Source organism: Pyrus communis, chromosome 17, assembly GCF_041283825.1.
Source record: "Pyrus communis isolate YQ-2024b chromosome 17, ASM4128382v1, whole genome shotgun sequence".
NCBI classification, from domain to species: Eukaryota; Viridiplantae; Streptophyta; class Magnoliopsida; order Rosales; family Rosaceae; genus Pyrus; species Pyrus communis.
In genome coordinates, this window is record NC_142581.1 from 17,736,933 (window position 1) to 17,758,052 (window position 21,120).

The window sequence follows — 21,120 nt, forward strand, 5'->3', positions numbered from 1 at the left end:
TTTAGGCATGAAATTAAAATGTTTGTGTATGAGATTAAAATATTGCAATGAAATTTTAAGTTTGTGTATGGGATTAAAATGTTTTACATGTGAGACATGAAATTGCAATCGCATCAAATTTGAGAAGTTAAGTGTAATTTACTCTTCATATATGTTGATTAAAAGATGGGATGAGCTTGCATTTTAATTTAGGCCATAAATTTGGACCTCAGCCCCGGCTCCATCCTTTTCTTCACGACCAACGAGAGGAAATTTGAAGAGTTAATATTTGTTTAATACAAGCGATATTCTATACTAATTTACATTAAATAAAGTAGGAAGAGTTTAAACTCGGAACTCAATAAGTTGAAGAAGATCTTCATCACCAAGTTAATCAACCACTGTTGTTAAGTAGTTAACTCACATTTTCGATGTCTGGCTCATCCAATACATTCCCTTCCATCTCATCTCACCTCACTTGACCCACAAGCCACAACGACCACTGCTAATTGTAAAACTTGGTACAACAAACTTCGCACTTCAGTTTTGACATCAACTTCTCATCTGAATTGACTTACAACCAACTAACATTTTGTCCAAAATTTTAAGAGCAAATTTGGTATTGTTGTGTTTTGAAAAAAAAAAAAAAAAAATCTGCTCATGTTGTGTTTTGAGAATAAGCAATTTTAAAATAAAGTACGTGTTTGGTAAACTATAGTTGTAAATGTGCTTTTAGCAAAAACAAGCAGTGTTATAATGTTTGGTAAATTTTTATGTAAAACATTGTGATTGTGTAAAATGATCAAAAAATGCATAATAATGGATGTGTTTTTTTTTTTTTTTTTAGTACAATAATGGATGTGTTATTAATTTAATGGTTTGGCAAAAAGGTCAATTATTAAATATACTTTGTTTCAAAAAAAAAATTTATATCTTAATTGAAACCTATCTCAAATACTAATTAGTGCAACAAATTGTTTTGAAATATTGAAATATTTCAAACAAAATAACTAGGATTCATTTGCACGACATTATTAATGTACTTGAAATACCATCAATCAATTGATACATAATTCAAATAGAATAATTCAGAAGTTGTTCAATATAAAAGTAGTCTAACTAGATGCGTTCACCAAACTTACGACTACGTTATTTCTTAATACTTCGATCTCATGCAATCTTTCATCAATAGTTGCGCTATTCTTCATCATCATCAATATCATTCTCTTCACTAAAGTCATCGGGGTCATTAAAAAGGCGATCACGTTCAGAATGCCTTCGTACGTAAACACCATAATTTGTTTAGCAGGCTTATGAAACCTATCATTCATTTGAGTTCCTATAAACAACATAATTTGTAGTAAACAACTGTTTTTGTTCTCTCTTCTTGTCTCCTTGTTTAAGATAAAACCACTCACAGTAGTAGCTACTTTCAAATCAGCATTGTGACATAGCTTACAAAGTGAATTAAGGCAATTGAAATGTCAAAAGTATGATAAGTTTAGAGGTGGAAATCTGAGTAGCTTGAATGAGACCTTATTTGACAACTGTTTCAGGTCAGTCACCCAAATTTGGCATCAAAATGAAATCTGTAACTCAAATCACTGATTCTCAATTATCTTTAACAATCCATTTCAGTGATTCAACTCCAATTCTTTCTTGGTGATACTGATGATACGAGGGAGAACGCAAAGGACGCGATGAAGCAACGAGCAGTGTTGGGGACTCGAGTTTTCAGATCTGAAGTTTGCGCTCTCTGCTCTCTTACGATAAAGACAGAAAGGGCACTATTCACCTGTTTTTCGAAAAAAATAAGCCGGTTTTTCAAAGCTAGATCCAAATTGCAATGAAGATGAATTGAAGCAAATTCCATCTCAGTGAGTAGCTGTTATTCTTCTCATCTCCATATAGCGTTCCGTCGTTTAGAATCATTGCTCGGCCGAGCTTTTCAATTTGCCTGAAAAACATGCGCATGGCTAACGGAACACGATTGAAGACTTGAAGTGGTATTTTTCATTAGATTCACCAATAAAAGTTTCCAAAACCTTGCTATTCTCTTCTTTTTACTATACAGAAGTAAAATGCAGGTGGCATTAACCAAAATATCAAAGGAATTATGGATTACGTTACAAAAAGGAGATCACATCTTTAGTCCACTAAATATGTGGTAGTTCTAAAAGGCGAGCGCTTCACAAATGGTTTTCGCATGAAGTCCGCCCTGCCCTGTCCCTCTCCCTAAAACCTGGCCTTAAATTCTCAAGAGAGCTTCTCGTACCCTTCCATCGCCTCATCTAGTAGCGAGCCGCTATAATGTTCCTTCTGCTGCTGCTGCTCTGACCAAAGTCGGCCACTCCGGCATCCCACATCCTGACCATTCAGGCATCCTACATCATACCCGGGCGTTGACATGTAATTTGTGTCCATCATCATGTCACCTTCTAGTATGCGCAGAACCTTAAAGAACACGAACAAACATATGTCTTAAGATTCAAGATAGGTTGCCAATAAAGCCTAAAAGTAAGCTGTAACTGCTAGTCATTAGAACCAAGTTGGGATGTCTTTTTTCCGGAGTTCCTCTTTACCTGAGACATGCGAGGCCTAGATTGCGGATCCCGCCGTATACATAGCGACGCAGCGTGCAGCATGCAGTAAACCTCGTGTTCGGAATAGAAGTTTTCAAGTCTGGGGTCAATCAGTTCATCAATGTCAAATTCTTCTAATAACGGGCGTGCCTGTGTTGGATCAAAAGTTATAAGCAATAAAAATCGAGCAACAGACTAGAACAAACATATGATATCTACAACTTGCTTTATCATACCCATTCAGTGAGACATTGCTGCCCTTTAGGCCGGTTAAGGTCCACAGCTTTTCGCCCTGTAACAAGTTCCACCAAGACCACCCCGAAGGAATAAACATCAGCCTTTTCTGTAATTTGACCACTTTGAGCATATTCAGGAGCCAAATATCTGCAACACAGAACAAATCATCAGATAAATGCAGAGCAGCATATAACAGAGTTGGATGGAAGGTGAAATGGCATCAGCAAGGGCTGTTATTTGAGATTTACCCGAAAGTTCCAATTACTCTTGTGTCCACACCCGTGTCCCCATCAGGCTGCCACCTTGCGAGGCCAAAATCTCCAACCTAGAAAGAAAAGTGGATAAAGTCAACAACATTTTTATCTACTAAGTAGCTAACGAAATACACAATTCATGCATCTGAAAACAGGACTAGAAGTTCGCAGTACCAGTGGCTCAAAATCATGGGTGATGAGGATGTTGTTTGGTCGCATGTCACGGTGCACAATGCAACCCACTCTGCATTCTTCATGAAGATATCGTAGCCCTCGAGCTGCCCCTACAGCAATCTTTTGCCGTGCAGACCATTCTAAAGGCTCACGATGTCGCCCTGAAACAGACCCAGAAGATCATTGTAAGTATGCAATATAGTTTCACAAAAAATTGACAGCAAGTATCATTCCATACAAAATACGTTTACCGCTGTCGGAAAAAGAAATATTACTGTATAGATGAGAATCCAATGACCCATTGCATATATACTCATAGACCAGCAATCTTCTTCTGTCCTCAATACAGAAACCAATCAACATGACAACATTTCGGTGCTGAGCACAGCTCAGGACTTCTACTTCTGAACAGAACTCCTGATCGCCCTGAGAACTAGCCAATTTGTGTTGCTTGACAGCAACAGCCTGGCCATCCGGCAGCACCCCTCTGTGAACAGAACCAAACCCTCCCTCAGCCAAAAAATTGGCTTGTGAAAATCCTCCGGTAGCAAGCTCGAGCTCTGCATAGCTGAACCACCTTGGAGGTTTTCCAAACACAGGTGCCTTGTGTTGACATATTGAACATAATGGAGGGGGGCCTGGAGGAGCATTTCTGGACAGTGAAATTGCTTCTCTCAGATTTCCGCTGAACTCCATGTCAGCTCTATGATTGGGCATTCCAATTCCAGCATCTCTATCAATTTTCGAAAATTGAAGTAAAAAGGCCTTGGTAGTAGATGCTTTCGAGTTATCGTTACTTCTGTGTGAGCTTTCTTCCATGTGTTGCAAGGATGGACGATGAGAATCAAGAAATTCAGCTATCCATGGTTGGAACCTGATACTACCTGAAGATGATAAATGTTCACTGTCTGTGTCTGAACTGCTGTCATCAAGAACTTTGTTTTCTTTACTAACTAATGATTCCACTTTCTTCAGATCTTCAATTTTTTCTGGAATGAAAAATGGTGAAGTTCCTGGATCTGAACTTGACACCGATGAGGTACCAGCCTCGGTGGCTGTGAATGGTGTCCCAAGCTCTGGACTACTAGTTGGAGTCACAACCGGCCCTCGAATGGAACTCAAAGAATCATTCTTCTGCTTGGGATGTTTATCAGACCCTGCACCATGCTCAGACAGCAAGGAACTGGCCAATTCAGGTTCCTTTTTAGATGATCCATTCAAATTCAAGCGAAGAACTTTTGGCTGGGAATGCTTCATAACCACAATGTTGCACTGCAGCTCTTCCATGCAGTGTTTTTCCTCATGTTTTAGATGTCTGTAAAAATCACAAACCCATTAATGTTTAGGCAAAGGTATATAGTTTCAACGCAAGACATGGTGATCCAGAATCCTGTTAATAAAGTAGTAAACTACAAGTAATAATCCTATTTGTGGAAAAGATAAACAAATTGAGCATTACTTGTCTAAAACAACCCAACTGGCTTGAGCTTTTTTAGCCTCTACCGCCACAGAACCAGAAGGTGATCCAGAAATAATTTTTATCTTGACATTTATCTGCAAAATAGTCAAACAAGGTGTCAATATACATGGAAATGTACGTGTTTAATACTAATAAGTATTATTAAATATCAACGAACTTACCTTATTTGGATCATAAACTTCATGGAGCTGAAGGATCATCTGAGAGCAGGAATCTGATATATCGCATTTCAGCTCAGAGGTTGTTCCTGTATGAGACTTCCGGTGACCATTGGCGCAATCCCCTGCAAATCTTGGGAAGCCCCATAACTTTTTACCTGAAAATTGGGGAACATGAATAAGTTGTCAGCATCAAAATTTGTAAAATGTAAACAAACTGCAAAAATGGAAAGAGTTGCTGGATTTAGAGCTTAAAGACTAAGGCTCGATTTCAGAATTTTACTAAAACTAGAGTGCAAGTCTTCTTTCATAGTAATTAATAGAGTTGTGTACTTGAACAATTCAATCAAACATCCTGATAACCTCCTCAAATAACTCAAATAAATTCAAATTGCATCGTAAGCTCTAGTCACAGAGTAGATAAGAAACATACAGGCAAGCTCACCAACGAAGAAAACTTTAAACGTTAACCGATGAAAAAGAATGAGCTACTACACAGTCCTAATGGCAATAAACAGAGTACCAACCCCTTTTGAAAGTAGGATGGTGTGATCTTTTGCAAGGTAAAACTAAAGAGGGAACTATTAGGATCTATGTGTTGAAGTAAAACGCACCTATTATGTATTCATTAAACACGAAAATAGGCAAAAATTAGAAAAGGAAGCGTAAAGATACCAGAACTTTGAGAGGGCACAACCACAAGTAGTGTTATACAGTCACCAGGTTTCACAACATGAGTCAACGCCCAGACCAGAGCAGTCTTAGGAACTTCCTTCAAGGCCTTAACCGCGACGACAACCTTCTCAGCCTCATCGGAGCCCTTCTCCTGCTTCCCCCGCTTCGGTTCTCGACTCATTACCAAATTTTACACCACACAATTGCAAAATCACCTTCCTTAAAACGTTCAATCTCAAATGCCCTCAAAGCCACAAGCAAAGATTCCGAACATATACTATCGGACATGCACCACCATTCGCTCTAGCAACCTAGCTGCTGTAGAACCTGCATTGAAAAGACCCTTTTACCCAAGTCACCTAAATTCCCAAGAACCTAACTCAGAAACCCAATTGGGGTCCTCACTTTCTCAAACAGTACAAAAATTGGTATCACTATTTTCCAGTTCTGGACACCCTTTTGGCTCTGAAAGCAGGATATTGATTCTCTACTTCAAAAAAAAAAAAAAAAAAAAAAAGAAAAAACACAACAGTGCTTTGCTTTTGCAGTTTTTGACGCCTAGCAACGATGAGAGAATCAATGCAGAATATGCAAAGCGACACAGAAGTATCAAACTGCTTTCGATCCTTCAAATAATTGAGGGGTGAAACAGGTGGGGCAAAAAGTAAAAGCGGCCAAATCAAGTTCCTCAAAGAAAAAGCTTCAGATTTTCCGAGCCCACAGCATGATGTACCTAGAAAGAACAATCAAATCAGCAGCAGCAACAAATATGTAGCAGATTCTGTACAAAATCAAACAATTATGGACTGCAAAATGGTTGAATGGGGTAAAAATTAACAAATGTAAACTCAAGGTCCCGATCCAAAAAATTTCTACTGGTTTTCCTCAGTAAAAATCAAAGTAAAAAAATATTAAATTTGTACCAGCTAACATAAGATATTTTAAACCCAAATCAGCAGAATACAATATGCCTGAAATCTTTCCCAACCCACCACCCCAAAAATTCAGAAAAACCAATACAAAATCAACAATTTTGGAGAAAGCCCCATTAACACCAAGACTAAGCCGGAAGAAAATACGGCATTTTACAACCAGCCCCACTTCACCCACTACGTGAAAACCATTAAAAATCCAGAAAATATTATAAAATAAAATAAAAAAGAAAAAAAAGCAGAGCTTCTATAGGGACAATATATCTATTCTATATATAAGTATATATTTATATATGGATTAAAGCTTGAAAAAGCGATCAAGCAGCAGAAATTACCAAACAAAAGAAAAAAAACCAGAAGCAAAAAGCCATTACCAAATTCAACTCTTGAATTTTGCTCTTCCTTCACGGCAGAGAAGAAGAGAGAAAAAGAGAAAGTGAAAGTAAATCTTTAGGGTTTGTGGGGATTGAAGAAATGAAAGATATGTCATAAATGGTAATGCAGGGAAAGTTCCTGTGAATGTGATAAAATGTAAAATCAAAATCAATGAGACAGAGACTGAAGAGAGGGAGAGAGAGAGAGAGAGTCACTGAATACAAATATTTACTGCATTGTTGTACAAGCTGAGAAACAATAAAACTCAAAGACTCACACACAAAGAAGAGAGAGAGAGAGACAGCTCACACGTCAGAGAGTCAGACCAAGAGAGAGGCGGGAGGAGAGAGAGAGGTGTCACTGTAATTTTCCGCAGTGGATCGCCGTCGAGGAGCGAGCTGTGAAAAATACCCCTAGTTCTTAGTTTTATTACTGATTTGACCTTTTTTATATTATTGTTTGGGGAGCGGGAGACCGGGTCCTTGCGGCATCGTTTTTGTATCTAAATTATTTATTAATAAAACTCTTATCAACCAAAGTAATTACATAAACATAAATTTTGCTTTTTTTTTATGGGAAGTCTAACAAAACATTCTTGACACTGTTTATCTTTAACAAAAATTCACATTTATACCTTTTTTCTGATACTATTCACTATACATTTAAAAAGAGCTTTTCATTAAAAAGAAAAAAATTTAAAACTTTTCGTTAGTTTTATTTATTTATTTATTTTTATAACAACCTAATAGCTAAATTAGTATAAAATGTTTTTTTTAATAAATAATATTATTTACATTAACCTCATAACAAATCGAATTAGAAATAATATTTTTTTTAAACTAATCACACATTATAATTAAAAAATTAAATAAAATAAGATTGTTCTCTTAAGTGGTTGTGGGTATTTGCTAATAATATGTATGGCCCAAAGCATTGTTTGGTTGCTCTTTTTGCTCTTATAAATACGACTTGAAGCGGTTGTCTAGGGGCAATTAATTTAGATTTCAAAAATGTGGTTGCCCGCTTAAAATTTTCTTTTTTTCATTGTTTCACACAACTATATATATATATATATATATATATATATATATATATATATATATATAAAAGTAGTCTTTTATATAAGACTACTTTGATAGTTGGTTGAACTTTATGGGAGGATTTCTGAGTTGAGGAGGATTGCGTTTGATAGTTGGTTGAACTTCAGTGGGCATGTTTTCTTTGTCATCATGTGACATATAAGACTCTTTGTAATTGCTTGAATCAGTAGTCTCACTTTCAGTAGGATGAACTTCATTTCCTTCAATAGTTCCAAGAGTTTCCATTTCTTGTATGGACTCTTCAGCCTTAGGTAAAGGATAAAACTCAAGAAACAACTTCCCCTAATTGGAGGCATCAGTGTGTTTGGTAAAGTAAGGACTTGTTTCATGAAACTTTACATCTTTTGAGACGACAAGTTTCTGTAATTTTGGGTTATAACATTTGTATCCTTTTTGTGATGAGTAACCAAGAAAGATACATTTGCTCGCCCTAGGATCCAATTTGTCTATGTGATGAGACTGTATGTGAACAACACGTGTGCAACCAAACACCCTAAGGTGAGACAGTTCAGTTTTTCTCCCTTTCAACACTTCCATTGGAGATTTAAATTTCAAAACCCTACTAGGAAGTCGATTTATGAGATATGCATTAGTCATAACCCATTAAGACCAAAATTTCTTTGGCACATTCATTTGGATCATTAGAGCCCTAGTCTTCTCAAGTAAATCACATTTCTTCCTTTCAGATATGCCATTTTGTTATGGAGTGCCTACACAGCTTGTTTGGTGCATGATTCCATGAATGCTCAAGTAATGTTTCATGTTATGGGACATGTATTCAAAACCATTGTCAGACCTAAATGTTTTAATTTTTGAAGCAAAGTGATTGCTGACAAGATTATGAAAGTTTTTAAAAAATTCTATGACTGCACTTTTGGCTTTCAAAAGATATAACCATGTACCTCTTGAGAAATCATCAATAAAAGTTACAAAATATTTATAACCATCAAAGGATTAAAGAAAATGTCCCCATACATCAGAGTGTACAAGTTCAAAGGCATGACTAGACTTAGATAAAGATGAACCAAAAGGAAGTCTAGTGAACTTAGACATGTGGCAAGTTTCACATTGGATTAACTCCTTACAAACAATGGGAAAAAAGTTTGACAAAACCAATTCTGAAGGTGAGCTAATCTGTGATGCCATAGCTGCTTATCTTAAGCTAGACTTGGTTGAACTTGAATTGCCTTTGGAATTTGGAAATCCTTCGATATGTAATAAAGTTCGTCTAAAAGGAACCCTTCACCAATCTTCTTCTTGGTGACACAGTCCTGAAAAATTACAATGTGAGGAGAGAATATGGCTAAGCAGTTTAGGGCATTTGTGAGTTTTCCAACAGAGAGCAATTGAAAAAGACATGAAAGAACAAACAATGCACTAGACTCAATCTTGTCTAACATTAAGTTAATCTTTCCTTTCCCTAAAACTTTATGGTTTGTGGCTCCTGAATCTATGACCCATACATCATGCAAATATTCATTTTTAGACTAGTTTTAAGAGCTTGCAATATACCTTGCTTGTCCTTTGAAGGCAGGCCTTCATTGTTAGCCAAGAACCTGATAACTCATATATTTCATACATTTATACCATCCATTCCTAGTCCCTTTGTGATATTTTTGAGTTAAACTAGTTGCATTTTACCCTCTTTTGTGTTAGTGTGTAGCTAATTGTATTTTGGAGCTCAGTTGAGGACAAATAAGGCAAAATGGTGCTAAAAGTGGAGAATTGAATAAGATGCCGATGTAGACAAAGAATTAAAAGTGGACACTGAATATGGTGATGAATATGGTTCTTTATAAGACCAATAACAACAAAAAATGTGGGAATTAAATGCCCAATTACTGGGATGTATTGGCAATCTGTAATAGCCTTTTTAACCTTATAAAACTGAGAGTTTCAGCCACTTTTACATAAGCTTTCCCTTGGGGTCGCCCATAGCTCCCTCTCTTCTCTTTCTTTGGCTTTCCAGAAACAAAATCATTTCTCCATTCACCATCCCTAGCCACCAAAGAAACCACGCAGCCGCGCTGTTCTTGGAGAAGTTCAACATCATAATTGCTTCAAGGGGGTTTCTTCTATGAACTTTAATTTCATTCATGTTGTTCTTGATATTTATATATTTTGTAATCATGTTGTGTAATTAAGTTCATAGTTAGGGAATTCGATGTAGCCTTGCAAATCTACTCTATGTTATTAAGTTAAAGTACTCAAATTACCAATCTGCGTTCTTGTTTCATTCACTGATTTTATAGTATAATTTGTTTGTTAATCTTAATGTTTGATCACCATGAGGGCTACTTACAAATTATTTGATCAAGGTTATAGTACAAATCATGCTTAATCTTGGTCGACATGTGAATGAATGAAGAAACTGCTATGCATACATCCTGCCATGTGATTTCTTTGGTTCTTTGAAGTTTTTTTGTTCTTAATGGATTCTTATTTGATAATCTAAGTTGAACATCACAACTAGGTTGCAGATTAGGAGCACTTGATCACAAACACACATCAAATAGATGATCATAAATGAATAAGACAAACCCTAGTTGCAGATTGGAGAGTTGAATGTGTTTTGACTTAATTTTCATGGAATTGGCTTGTAATGGTGAAATTGGTATCCCTAGTTCCATTTCCATTATTTCTAAATCGACCTATCATTTATCTTTATCTTTCTTGCATTTTAAAGTTATTTTTGTCACATCTTGGCCCGGGCCCCTACCACATCCCGGGCTCGACTCCACCGTAGCATGATATTGTTCGCTTTGGGCCCCCACCATGCCCTCACGGTTTTGTTTCTGGGAACTCACATGAAAACTTCCCAGTGGGTCTACAATCCACCCCTCTTAGGGATCCGACGTCCTCGTCGGCACACTTTCGTCCAGCGATTGGCTCTGATACCAAATTGTCATATCCCGGTGCGGGCCCTCACCACATCCCAGGCACAACTCCACCGTAGCACGATATGGTCCGCTTTGGGCCCCGATCACGCCCTCACGGTTTTGTTTCTGGAAACTCACACGAGAACTTCCCAGTAGGTTACCCATCTGGGATTGCTCTCGCGCAAACTCGCTTAACTTCGAAGTTCTTACGGAACCTGAAGCCAGTGAGCTCCCAAAAGGCCTCGTGCTAGGTAGAGATGGGAATTTACATATAAGGCTTACATGATCCACTCTTCTGGGCGATGTGGGATGTTACATTTTAGTTTCCAATTGGAAAATCTAAAATCAGTTTGCATTTTCATTGTTTAGTTAGGGTTCTTTCAAGGCTAGTAATTTATAGAGGTTTAATCAATCCCTGTGGTTCGACACCCTTACTTGTGCCATTATGCTAAGCATATATTGTACTCGGAAGGAACACAACAAAATTTTGGAATACCCCTAAACCTAGTTTTTGCTAGTCCTCAAACAAAACTAAAACTGAAAACAAACAAAATAAGGAAAAATCTAACTAGACCACTTTCGCTAGTGAAATGACTGCACCGAGCATATGCAACAAGCCCTTAAACCTCTAAGTGTCATTAGTAGGAGGAGTTGTGTCTCCTGAAGGTTTACAGTGATGACGCCCACAAACATCTACAGACTTGACAAATAAATTAGTTAAAACTCACTTGAAACAAACTAATAAAAACAAATGAATGCTTAGTAGTCATACCATTAAACAAAACATTGCCACTTCAAAGAATCATATCATGTGTGTAGTGTAAAAGTATTGCTCCATGACTCATGACTTCAAAAGCACCATACTCAAAGACTGAAGATAGAATTCACCTCAACTCTAATTCTCACAGATTGTCACTCAAATTTTCACTTAGATCCTAAGGTTTTGTCTCTCATCAAACATATAAGAGTGAAGTTATGTAAAAGGGAATCAAAATTAGGCACAATTTCTGAATATATCTCATGAAAGGAATCAAACACTAAGAATATGGATAACACATATACTTACCAGCACTCATGAATATATCCCCAAAGATCAGCTAGGTTTTTCACAAGGTTGTAATGTAAGGCTTAGGCTAGGAGCTACGAAAGAATGGATAGGAAATACTAGAGCCTGGGACATACCAAAGTGTCTTTGTTCTGAAACCAGCAAGCTCTCCTCTTGAATTGATCTTCGTTGTTTGTCCTTGGCATCCAAGACAGACATGTGATAGTGAAGGATTTGGAAATTGCATCTTCTTTATTCATTTTTTTTTTTCTTTTCTTTTTTTTTCAAACTTTTTTTTCTTGTTTTGCAATTCCAGCACATGTTACCTCAGTACACGCCACATTCTTGATCTAAAGCTCAATCTATCTTTGTCTTCATCATTTTGGTATTCTCCAAACTATAAGTTATGGCTGTAATGGGCTAAGATGGGTAGAGTTTAGTGTAGGTGATGAAAGAATCAGGTTAAAAGTGTTTGGTTACAAAAAGATGAATGGAACACACAAAGGGTTGGGAATAAAGCCATTTGGTGGTTAAAACATGTTTAGCCTCGTCTTAATGGGTTCATTCATAAGTGATAACAAGCACATGGTATCTGCAACATTGGATTATTCTTAGCATTCAATCAAAGAGAACTAATGAGATCATTTGAAATGAAATTGAAAGAAAAAGATAGGAGCAGAAACACTTTAAACCCTTTCAAAGAAGCAAATAGGCTCAAAATAACTCACTAGAGTAGTCTCCATTATGCTTCTTCTAGAATTTGAGCATGGTACTTTAACCATCATAATTCCAAGAGTAACAACGTTGTGAACTACAAAAATTATGATATGGAACTTTTTATGATAGCACCATAGTCAGATTGTATACCAGCCATCATATACATTCACATTAGTAAGCAAAAGCAAACAGAAAATTTCAATCCAACACCCCTAAACCTAAACTAAGCATTGTCCTTGAAGCGTAAAAAAAAATTGAATGAAATGCAGCAATGCAGGAAGGCAGAGTAAGCATGGAATGAAATAAAACTAAAACTAAAACACACAAAATAAAAGGAAAGAACACAAACCCAGCTAGGTTGCCTCCTAGCATGTGCTTTATTTAATGTCTAGGCGAGACATGGTACCATGATGGATGAACGCCTAGGATGGCAAGAAGTCAAGGTACCTCCGAACCTTGGTCGGAAAAAGTGGTTTCTTTTGAGGGACTTTGAATATGGTGCATTGAATTTCCACATGGACTTGATTGTGATGGCGTTTTTGTCTCTCCTTGTGAATGAAATGCAAGACCATATCCTCTTCCTTTGTTTGAGATGGCAGCAAGCTCTCGTTATCGAACTTCAATTATTTTCCCTCTTGAAATGGCAGCAAATCATCTTCCAAAAACTCCAAATATGGCACCCGAAAAGATGTAAAACAACATGGAGAATCCGACAGAGATTTTGAAAAACAATTAATTGAATTAGAAGATTGAGGAAGAGCTTCAAACACTATGTCTGGCACAATTTCTTCAAGCACATCTATGGGTGGCTCATCATGCTTTTGTTTGACAAATCTCCCTGGAAAAGGAATTGGTGGAACATATGGCTTGGGAGGAGTGTAAGGCTCTTCATATTCATAAAACGCAAGAACCTCACTATGAAAATATGCACAGAAAGCTTTCTTTGGTTGTTCCTCCTTCTCTTCTTGATCATCACCACCGAATTGATGTTCATTTATAGCTTGGACAATCTGACCCGCTTGAATTTCCAACTTTGCAAATTGTTTTAAGCGAGTAGCTTCAAAGTGTCCTCCAATGTTGTGTCAAAGGATTCTTATTGTGGTGGAGGAGCAAATGCTTGACTTGGAGCTTGTATGTTGTTCCAAGAGTCATGATGAGAATTTCTCCAAGCGGGGCTGTATGTATTTGGCAATGGTTGCAGTGGCCCTTGGTTAGAGAAACACATGAGGTGTGAGTGCTCTCGGACAAACGTAGGAAACTCATCTCTCCTTGGGTAGAATTGAAGAGGATGGCCAGTTTTAGCACATAATGGACATTCGCCGTACATCTCTCTATACCACCTGAAATCAAACAACCTAAAATGTAAATTAAAAATCTAAACTAAGAAAAGAAAAACAGATAGGGTTTATAAAGCAAGCAATTATAGGGGATTGAAATCAGTCCCCGGCAACGGTGTTAAACCACAGGGACTGATTAGAACTCTACAAATTACTAGCTTTATGTAAACCCTAACTAAACAATGAAAATGCAAACTGAATTTAGATTTTTCAATTGAAAACTATAATAACTTAAAAATGCAAGAAAGATAAAGATAAATGATAAGTTGATTAAAAAATAATTGGCTTGTAACGGTGAAATCGATATCCCTAGTTCCATTCCCATTATTTCTGAATCAACTTATCATTTATCTTTATCTTTCTTGCATTTTTTAAGTTATTTTAGTTTTCAATTGAAAAATCTAAATTTAGTTTGCATTTTCATTGTTTAGTTAGGGTTTACATAAAGTTAGTAATTTGTAGAGTTCTAATCAGTCCCTATGGTTCGACACCTTTACTTGTGTCAATTATACTATCCTTATATTTTCACTTGAAAGGAACACAACTAGTAGTGCAGTTGAGGTTCCTTCTCCAAGCTTGGCAGCTCCATCACTTTCCTTCATGCTTTGAAGGTACGCAGCAAATAAGCTTGGCAGCTCTATCACTTTCCTTCATGCTTTGAAGGTATGCAGCAAATTTGTTGATAGGGCAGTAGGGTTGGAAGTAAAGTTCATCATTGAATCTGAGACACCTCGAGAGGAAGCTGCACTAAGGTTGGCTTTGTATCCTGAGTATAATGGCTTCTTCTGAGCTCCCTTATCATGCTTCATGAAGTCAAGTTTCAGCTTAGGATAGAGGATCCAACATCGATCTTTCACATGGCCAGTTACATCACAATGCTAGAATTTCAGATGGGGATTTTTACCCTTGTATTTCATGTTACTTAACAAGTAAGCTCTGGCTTTAGACACGTTTGCCCTAGTGTCGATATTCATCACCTTTCTTTTAACCTCCTCTCTTTGTATGATTGCACAAACACTTATGAAAGAAGGCAGCTCTGAGTTTAGAATGATATGACTACGAAGATCTTTGTAATCAGAACCCAAACTTGATCGAAGTTGGAAAATCTTGTCTTCCTTAACTATTTTCAATTGCACCGATGCTTCAGTTGTATGTGGACAATAAATGTCACGTTCGTTCCACATGTTCTTCATGCTTCCAATGAGCATTCACCATCCCATAGTTACATGCCATATGGTTTGCACTTTTTGTACTAAATATTTCATTTTATTCTGCATTCCACATTTGAATATCATGCGGTTTTAAAAAACTTAGCGGAATGCTTTTAATTAGATGCGCCTTCTCTTCCCAAAACATTTCTATAATCATCTCCACATTCCAGGACGCACCTTCCTCCATTATCATATTGTTTTATTATAAAGGATGCATCCAAACCTAGTGGTACCAGACTAATCACCTTAAAATAAGTTTGTCGAGGAAACCAACTATGTCCCTAAACCTTGATGTTTAATTCGTCGCCCACCCGCCATCTTGTTCCCATTTGAATAATCCTACGAGCCTCAACGATACTCCTCTAACCATATGAAGCATTAGACTTAATTGGAGCACTCAGCGATACATCTCCCAAAATTTAACTTAGCTAAACATTCTTGTTAACCAATTAAGGCATTTGTATGAAGAATTGTGATGGTAAATAAGATCGAAAAATAAATGGCATTTTACTGCAGTAGTGGAAAGAAATCATGCCTATATACTCTGACATGTATTCGATTTATGATCCCTACAAATCTTTCTCTAACAATTAATAAATTTACCCGCATACACTATTTATTATAAATATAAAATAAAATAAAAAATCCAAAAACCCTGCCCCTTTCCTGTCCATATTCTTGTAGCCCCAGACTCCCGTTCAATTTACGAACCTTGCCATAAATGCAACTGGTCGGGATCCTCTTGACTAGTGTTAGTGAACCGTTTATTCAACGGCTACAAATAGGGGGCCCTCTAAAAGTTATAATAATTGTTGCTGTTGAATAAAAATCCAATAGTCTATTAACACTGACCAGAAGGATCCCGACCAGTTGCCTGACCTCGGAGAGGATCCAAATCCCTTCACCCATACACCCTCACCTCAATCCATAGAGATTTTATAAGACCTGGCTTCTTTGCCCTCCTAGTTCCCATACACTCCCATCCCCTCCTATTTGTGTGGTCACGGTTAAGCTACGTCAACATTTTATTTCACTATTGCTTTTTGTCTTATTATCTCTATAAAAAAATTAATATAAAATGTTGACATGTCTTAACCATGACTGCACAAAATAAGAGGGAATGGGAGTGTATGAGAACTGGGATGGCACAGAAGCCGGGTCCGATTTTATAATGCTCCCAGAACACCTGGCTGAGAGAAGAGCTGTGACAGGTCACATATGGACCACCATATGACCCACGCAACACCACCCTCATCCATCCAATCGCATCCAAACTCTTCCATGCAAGGGCCCCACTCGCCGTAACCATTCACCACCAATGTGTTAGCGGTTGCGATGACCCGTCGATTCATTTCATGTATAGTAATGATGACTAGCACGGGCCTTTTTTCGATGATGCGAAGTTGTTCTATCACGGTACACGTTAACAGGACCCAATGCATGCATGAGAAAGGGGACGAAACGGGAAGAGGATTCTTTTCGCTTTTAATTTTTCTCTCTTTTTTTTTTTTTTTATTACTTTTCTTTCTTTTATTTAAATAATTACAAATAAATCTTGTCAATATTTTATAATAATTTATTTATAAAAGTAATTAGACAAAATTAAAGTATGAGGAAATAGGAGAGAATGAGATAAAAAAAAAAAGGACAAATTTTACAGTTTTTTTATATCATTTAGATTAAACATTTGTGCCTTTTAAAAATTTGATTAAAGTGTTTTAATCAATAGGCACCTGTGACATCCCACATCGCTCAGGGGAGTGATCCTTATATGTATATTCCCATCCCTACCTAGCACGAGGCCTTTTGGGAGCTCACTGGCTTCGGGTTCCGTAGGAACTCCGAAGTTAAGCGAGTAGTGCGCGAGAGCATTCCCAGGATGGGTGACCCATCGGGAAGTTCTCGTGTGAGTTCCCAGAAACAAAACCGTGAGGGCGTGGTCGGGGCCCAAAGCAGACAATATCGTGCTACGGTGGTGGAGCGGGCCTGGGAAGTGATCCGTCCCGGGCCGGGATGTGACAATTTGGTATCAGAGCCTAACCCTGGTCTCGGGTGTGCCGACGAGGACGTCGGGCCCCTAAGGGGGGTGGATTGTGACATCCCACATCGCCCAGGGGAGTGATCCTTATATGTATATTCCCATCCCTACCTAGCACAAGGCCTTTTGGGAGCTCACTGGCTTCGGGTTCCGTAGGAACTCCGAAGTTAAGCGAGTAGTGCGCGAGAGCATTCCCAGGATGGGTGACCCATCGGGAAGTTCTCGTGTGAGTTCCCAGAAACAAAACCGTGAAGGCGTGGTCGGGGCCCAAAGCAGACAATATCGTGCTACGGTGGTGGAGCGGGCCCGGGAAGTCGTCCCGCCCGGGCCGGGATGTGCCAATTGGTATCAGAGCCTAACCCTGGTCTCGGGTGTGCCGACGAGGACGTCGGGCCCCTAAGGGGGGTGGATTGTGACATCCCACATCGCCCAGGGGAGTGATCCTTATATGTATATTCCCATCCCTACCTAGCACGAGGCCTTTTGGGAGCTCACTGGCTTTGGGTTCCGTAGGAACTCCGAAGTTAAGCGAGTAGTGCGCGAGAGCATTCCCAGGATGGGTGACCCATCGGGAAGTTCTCGTGTGAGTTCCCAGAAACAAAACCGTGAGGGCGTGGTCGGGGCCCAAAGCGGACAATATCGTGCTACGGTGGTGGAGCGGGCCCGGGAAGTCGTCCCGCCCGGGCCGGGATGTGACATCACCTCTATTTTTTAAAATTAAAATAATTTTTGAATTTATCCTTTTATCTGCAGGATGCACTTTTCCTTATTTAGTAGAGATATAAGTAATTAAACTATATTTTCTCTTCTTCCAAATATGTTTTTGCGATTACAGTTTTTTTTTTTTGTTTGTTATGCAAACCTTTAATATTATTTCTTTTTCCAAATGGTTTTTTTTTATTCAAATAGTTGGTGATCAACATAAAAGTTTTGTGTAATTTTTTCAATTTTTTTTTTGTGAAATTATATGTTTTTTTGCAGTTTTTTTAAATATAATTGTTGACGAATTATTATTAGGTACAATACATTATGTATATATATTATTTGAGGGTACGTTTAAATTTACAAAAATCATTAATTAGTACGTTTATTTGCAATTTTGGTACGTTTGATTTGATACATATTGTTAATATTGGTACATTATTTTTATTTTGATACGTTTTATTTTGTACACATTGTGTATTGGTACGTTTATATTATTCTCAATCCTATTTTCACTTAACGTACTAAAAGAAAAACTTATTTCGGTACGTTTGATTTTGGGGGATTTAAAAATATTTTAAACTATTTTGGAAAGAAAATATCTTAAATCGTAGATAATTATTGCTAAATTGTAGCATTATTGTGAAAATAAATTGAATCTAACCAACTTTTTTTTATACAATTATCTCTAATGGAGGAGAGTAATCAAAAGACTAGATTATAGGAAATTTGATATAATATAATGTGCATAGAGCACCAAAATTATGACAAAAAAAAAAAAAGAAGTTAAATCAAATCACTAAAAGATATGAATGTTTGATCTAGAAAATTCAAAACTGATGAGTCTATATCAAAAGATTCCAAAAAAAAAAAAAAATCTAGAATCCTATTCCAATAAAACGAGGGGCGCTTTTGGCGGCTGACATCGCACGCCACCGCCACGCATTCCGGATCCTGTCGAAGTCGAACCTCCCTATGTTTAATTAATCTCTTTGAGTAGTGACTACATATGTTTGTTTAAGTTTTAACTACATGCGTTTACGCATTCTTTTTAATATTCTTTCTTCGGATTCTAGAAGTGTGAAACCATTTTTTTTGTCACTTGGATACAAATTTGAAATCGGCTGATTGTGTAATAAGACAAGTTATATGGGTAGCACAAGAAAAATGAACGTGCTAGCCAAAATATTCTTGGTCGATTAATTGAATATTCATCATCAATTTGGCATCTGCAATTTTTAATTTAACCATCTTTAACTTTTACTTGTGTTCGCTCTTCCACAATGACAAGAAGAATCTTTATGGTCGTACTTGTTTTTTCACATTGTTTAGGAGAGCCTTTGTACAGTCGATGACTTATGACTCAAACCAAAAGCTTTTAGCGACTATTGTTCGTGTCGAGGGAGTGGTTTTTGTGTTTCTCATGGCATGTATACATGGAAAAGGAATTTGAAAATGAAGCTCGGTTTATGATCTAAGTGACACATAACAATGCTTTAACGATTACAAAACATTAGACAGTGGTGCATTCATTTTCTCAAGGTGCTTTTACGACAGTTCTACGGCTTGTAATGTTTAATTTTCTCGAGTATTGTCTTTCATGTTGGTTAGATGTGAATGCTTCATAACTGCATAATTGTAGTGTATTTCTAATGAGTTTGTAATTGTGAAATTGTGTTTTTTTTTAGCGTGCATGTTATATTTGACACATGTACACACATTCTCTATCGTCTTTAATAAATCACATCACAACATAGTAACATGTGCAGAATTATGTTCATTTTGAGCATACAAAAACGATTTCAAAATTTCAAAACATTACAACATTACATTCAATATATTTCCTTGACAAGTTTTCCACATCGGTTGTGTTCATAATTCCAGCTACTACCCAATGCCACACAGAAATTAGCAAAGACTATGGTATACATGTTATTAAATATAAATCATGAAACTAAGTGGATCTGACACGAGCCTGCTACAAAATTTAATCCACGAATGCCTTGCACGCAGTTCGAAACTGATGGATCGCCTACTTACATAATAATAATAATAATCGAAGTCATTAGAAGTTAAATATGAATCAATTTCTATGGTGGCATTGCCAATTTGCCATGCACGTCCAAAAGGTCTTTTTGTATTTATCTCTGAATTCTATTTTTTAAAAAAAAAAAAAAAAAAAAAAGATAGCAACTGGATAGAAACTTGACAGTAGGAGAGACAAGACAAAGACCCTCCTCTAATCTCACAAGTTGCCAACTTCAACGACATCAATACATATATATGAAATCTTATAGCTAGACATGTTAGAATATCATATTGGGATGGGTGGTCTTTTCTAAAATTTGAAATGCATTGTTTTCTGCGATAATTTCTACTTCTTATAAAAGTATTCGGCCATTTGTTTGTAAAATGCATTTATTTTCGATGATGTGTAATATTGAGTGATATAAAAAATAAATGGCTGAAAATCATAAAACATAATTGTTTTGATAATTTATCTGTAAAGTAATTCAATTGGATAAGAATTGTTTGAAACTATTGGTAAAGAGCAATATAAAGCATGAAAATACAGTAAAAGGGAGTAATTGTTTTGACTTATGTTCATAACTTCATGTGTTATCTAATTTAGCTTAGCGAATATGTACATAGTTGTGTTAATGCTTCTTAATTCTAATTTTTTAATTAAAAAAATATAAGTAGCTATTTTTTTGGGCAAATAATAAGTTTTTTTTGAAGTACTTTTAAAATGACTAAAAGTGTTTTTAGAGAAAATACTTTTGGTTCCAAAAACACTTGACTTGAGAAGCACCAGTTATATGGTTTTTGTAGGGAACACTTCAAGTGCTTTTTCAGGATTTACTAAATATTGGTTAAAAAAAAAAAAATTTCACCAAAAAACGCTTTAAGCCATTTGAAAAGCACTTTCAAACAAGCCCTATATGTAGATATTTACTTGTGTGCATTAGGTTTTATTTAATATGTGTACAAAAAAAAATGTTACTTAGTAGTTATTATTGATGTGATAAATAATAGCACTCAAATTAAACCCTCTTTTTGACAATTGTAGTAAAGATATAAGTAGGGATCATTCTAGGCCGGGGATTAGGAGGGATTGCTAATCTAATGAAAATTGACTCAAAGATACAAAAATATGCTTAAAAACACTTAAACAAACTCAAAGACTCTTAACTAAACTTATATGACTCAAAACAAACTCAAAAGACTCAAAACAACACAAAACA

General features: G+C 36.7%; 1 protein-coding gene across 1 annotated transcript; it reads right to left on the bottom strand.

Annotated features, from left to right (window-relative positions):
* Window positions 1-1,974: 1,974 nt before the first annotated feature.
* On the bottom strand, window positions 1,975-6,984 carry LOC137707531 (inactive protein kinase SELMODRAFT_444075). Its single transcript, XM_068446415.2, is given in 11 exon segments — window positions 1,975-2,244; window positions 2,246-2,433; window positions 2,562-2,711; window positions 2,798-2,945; window positions 3,047-3,123; window positions 3,227-3,387; window positions 3,478-4,541; window positions 4,686-4,780; window positions 4,868-5,022; window positions 5,540-6,272; window positions 6,846-6,984. Coding segments are annotated over 10 exon segments (2,295 nt in total). The 5' UTR covers window positions 5,721-6,272; window positions 6,846-6,984; the 3' UTR covers window positions 1,975-2,168.
* Between the last annotated feature and the right edge of the window lie 14,136 nt (window positions 6,985-21,120).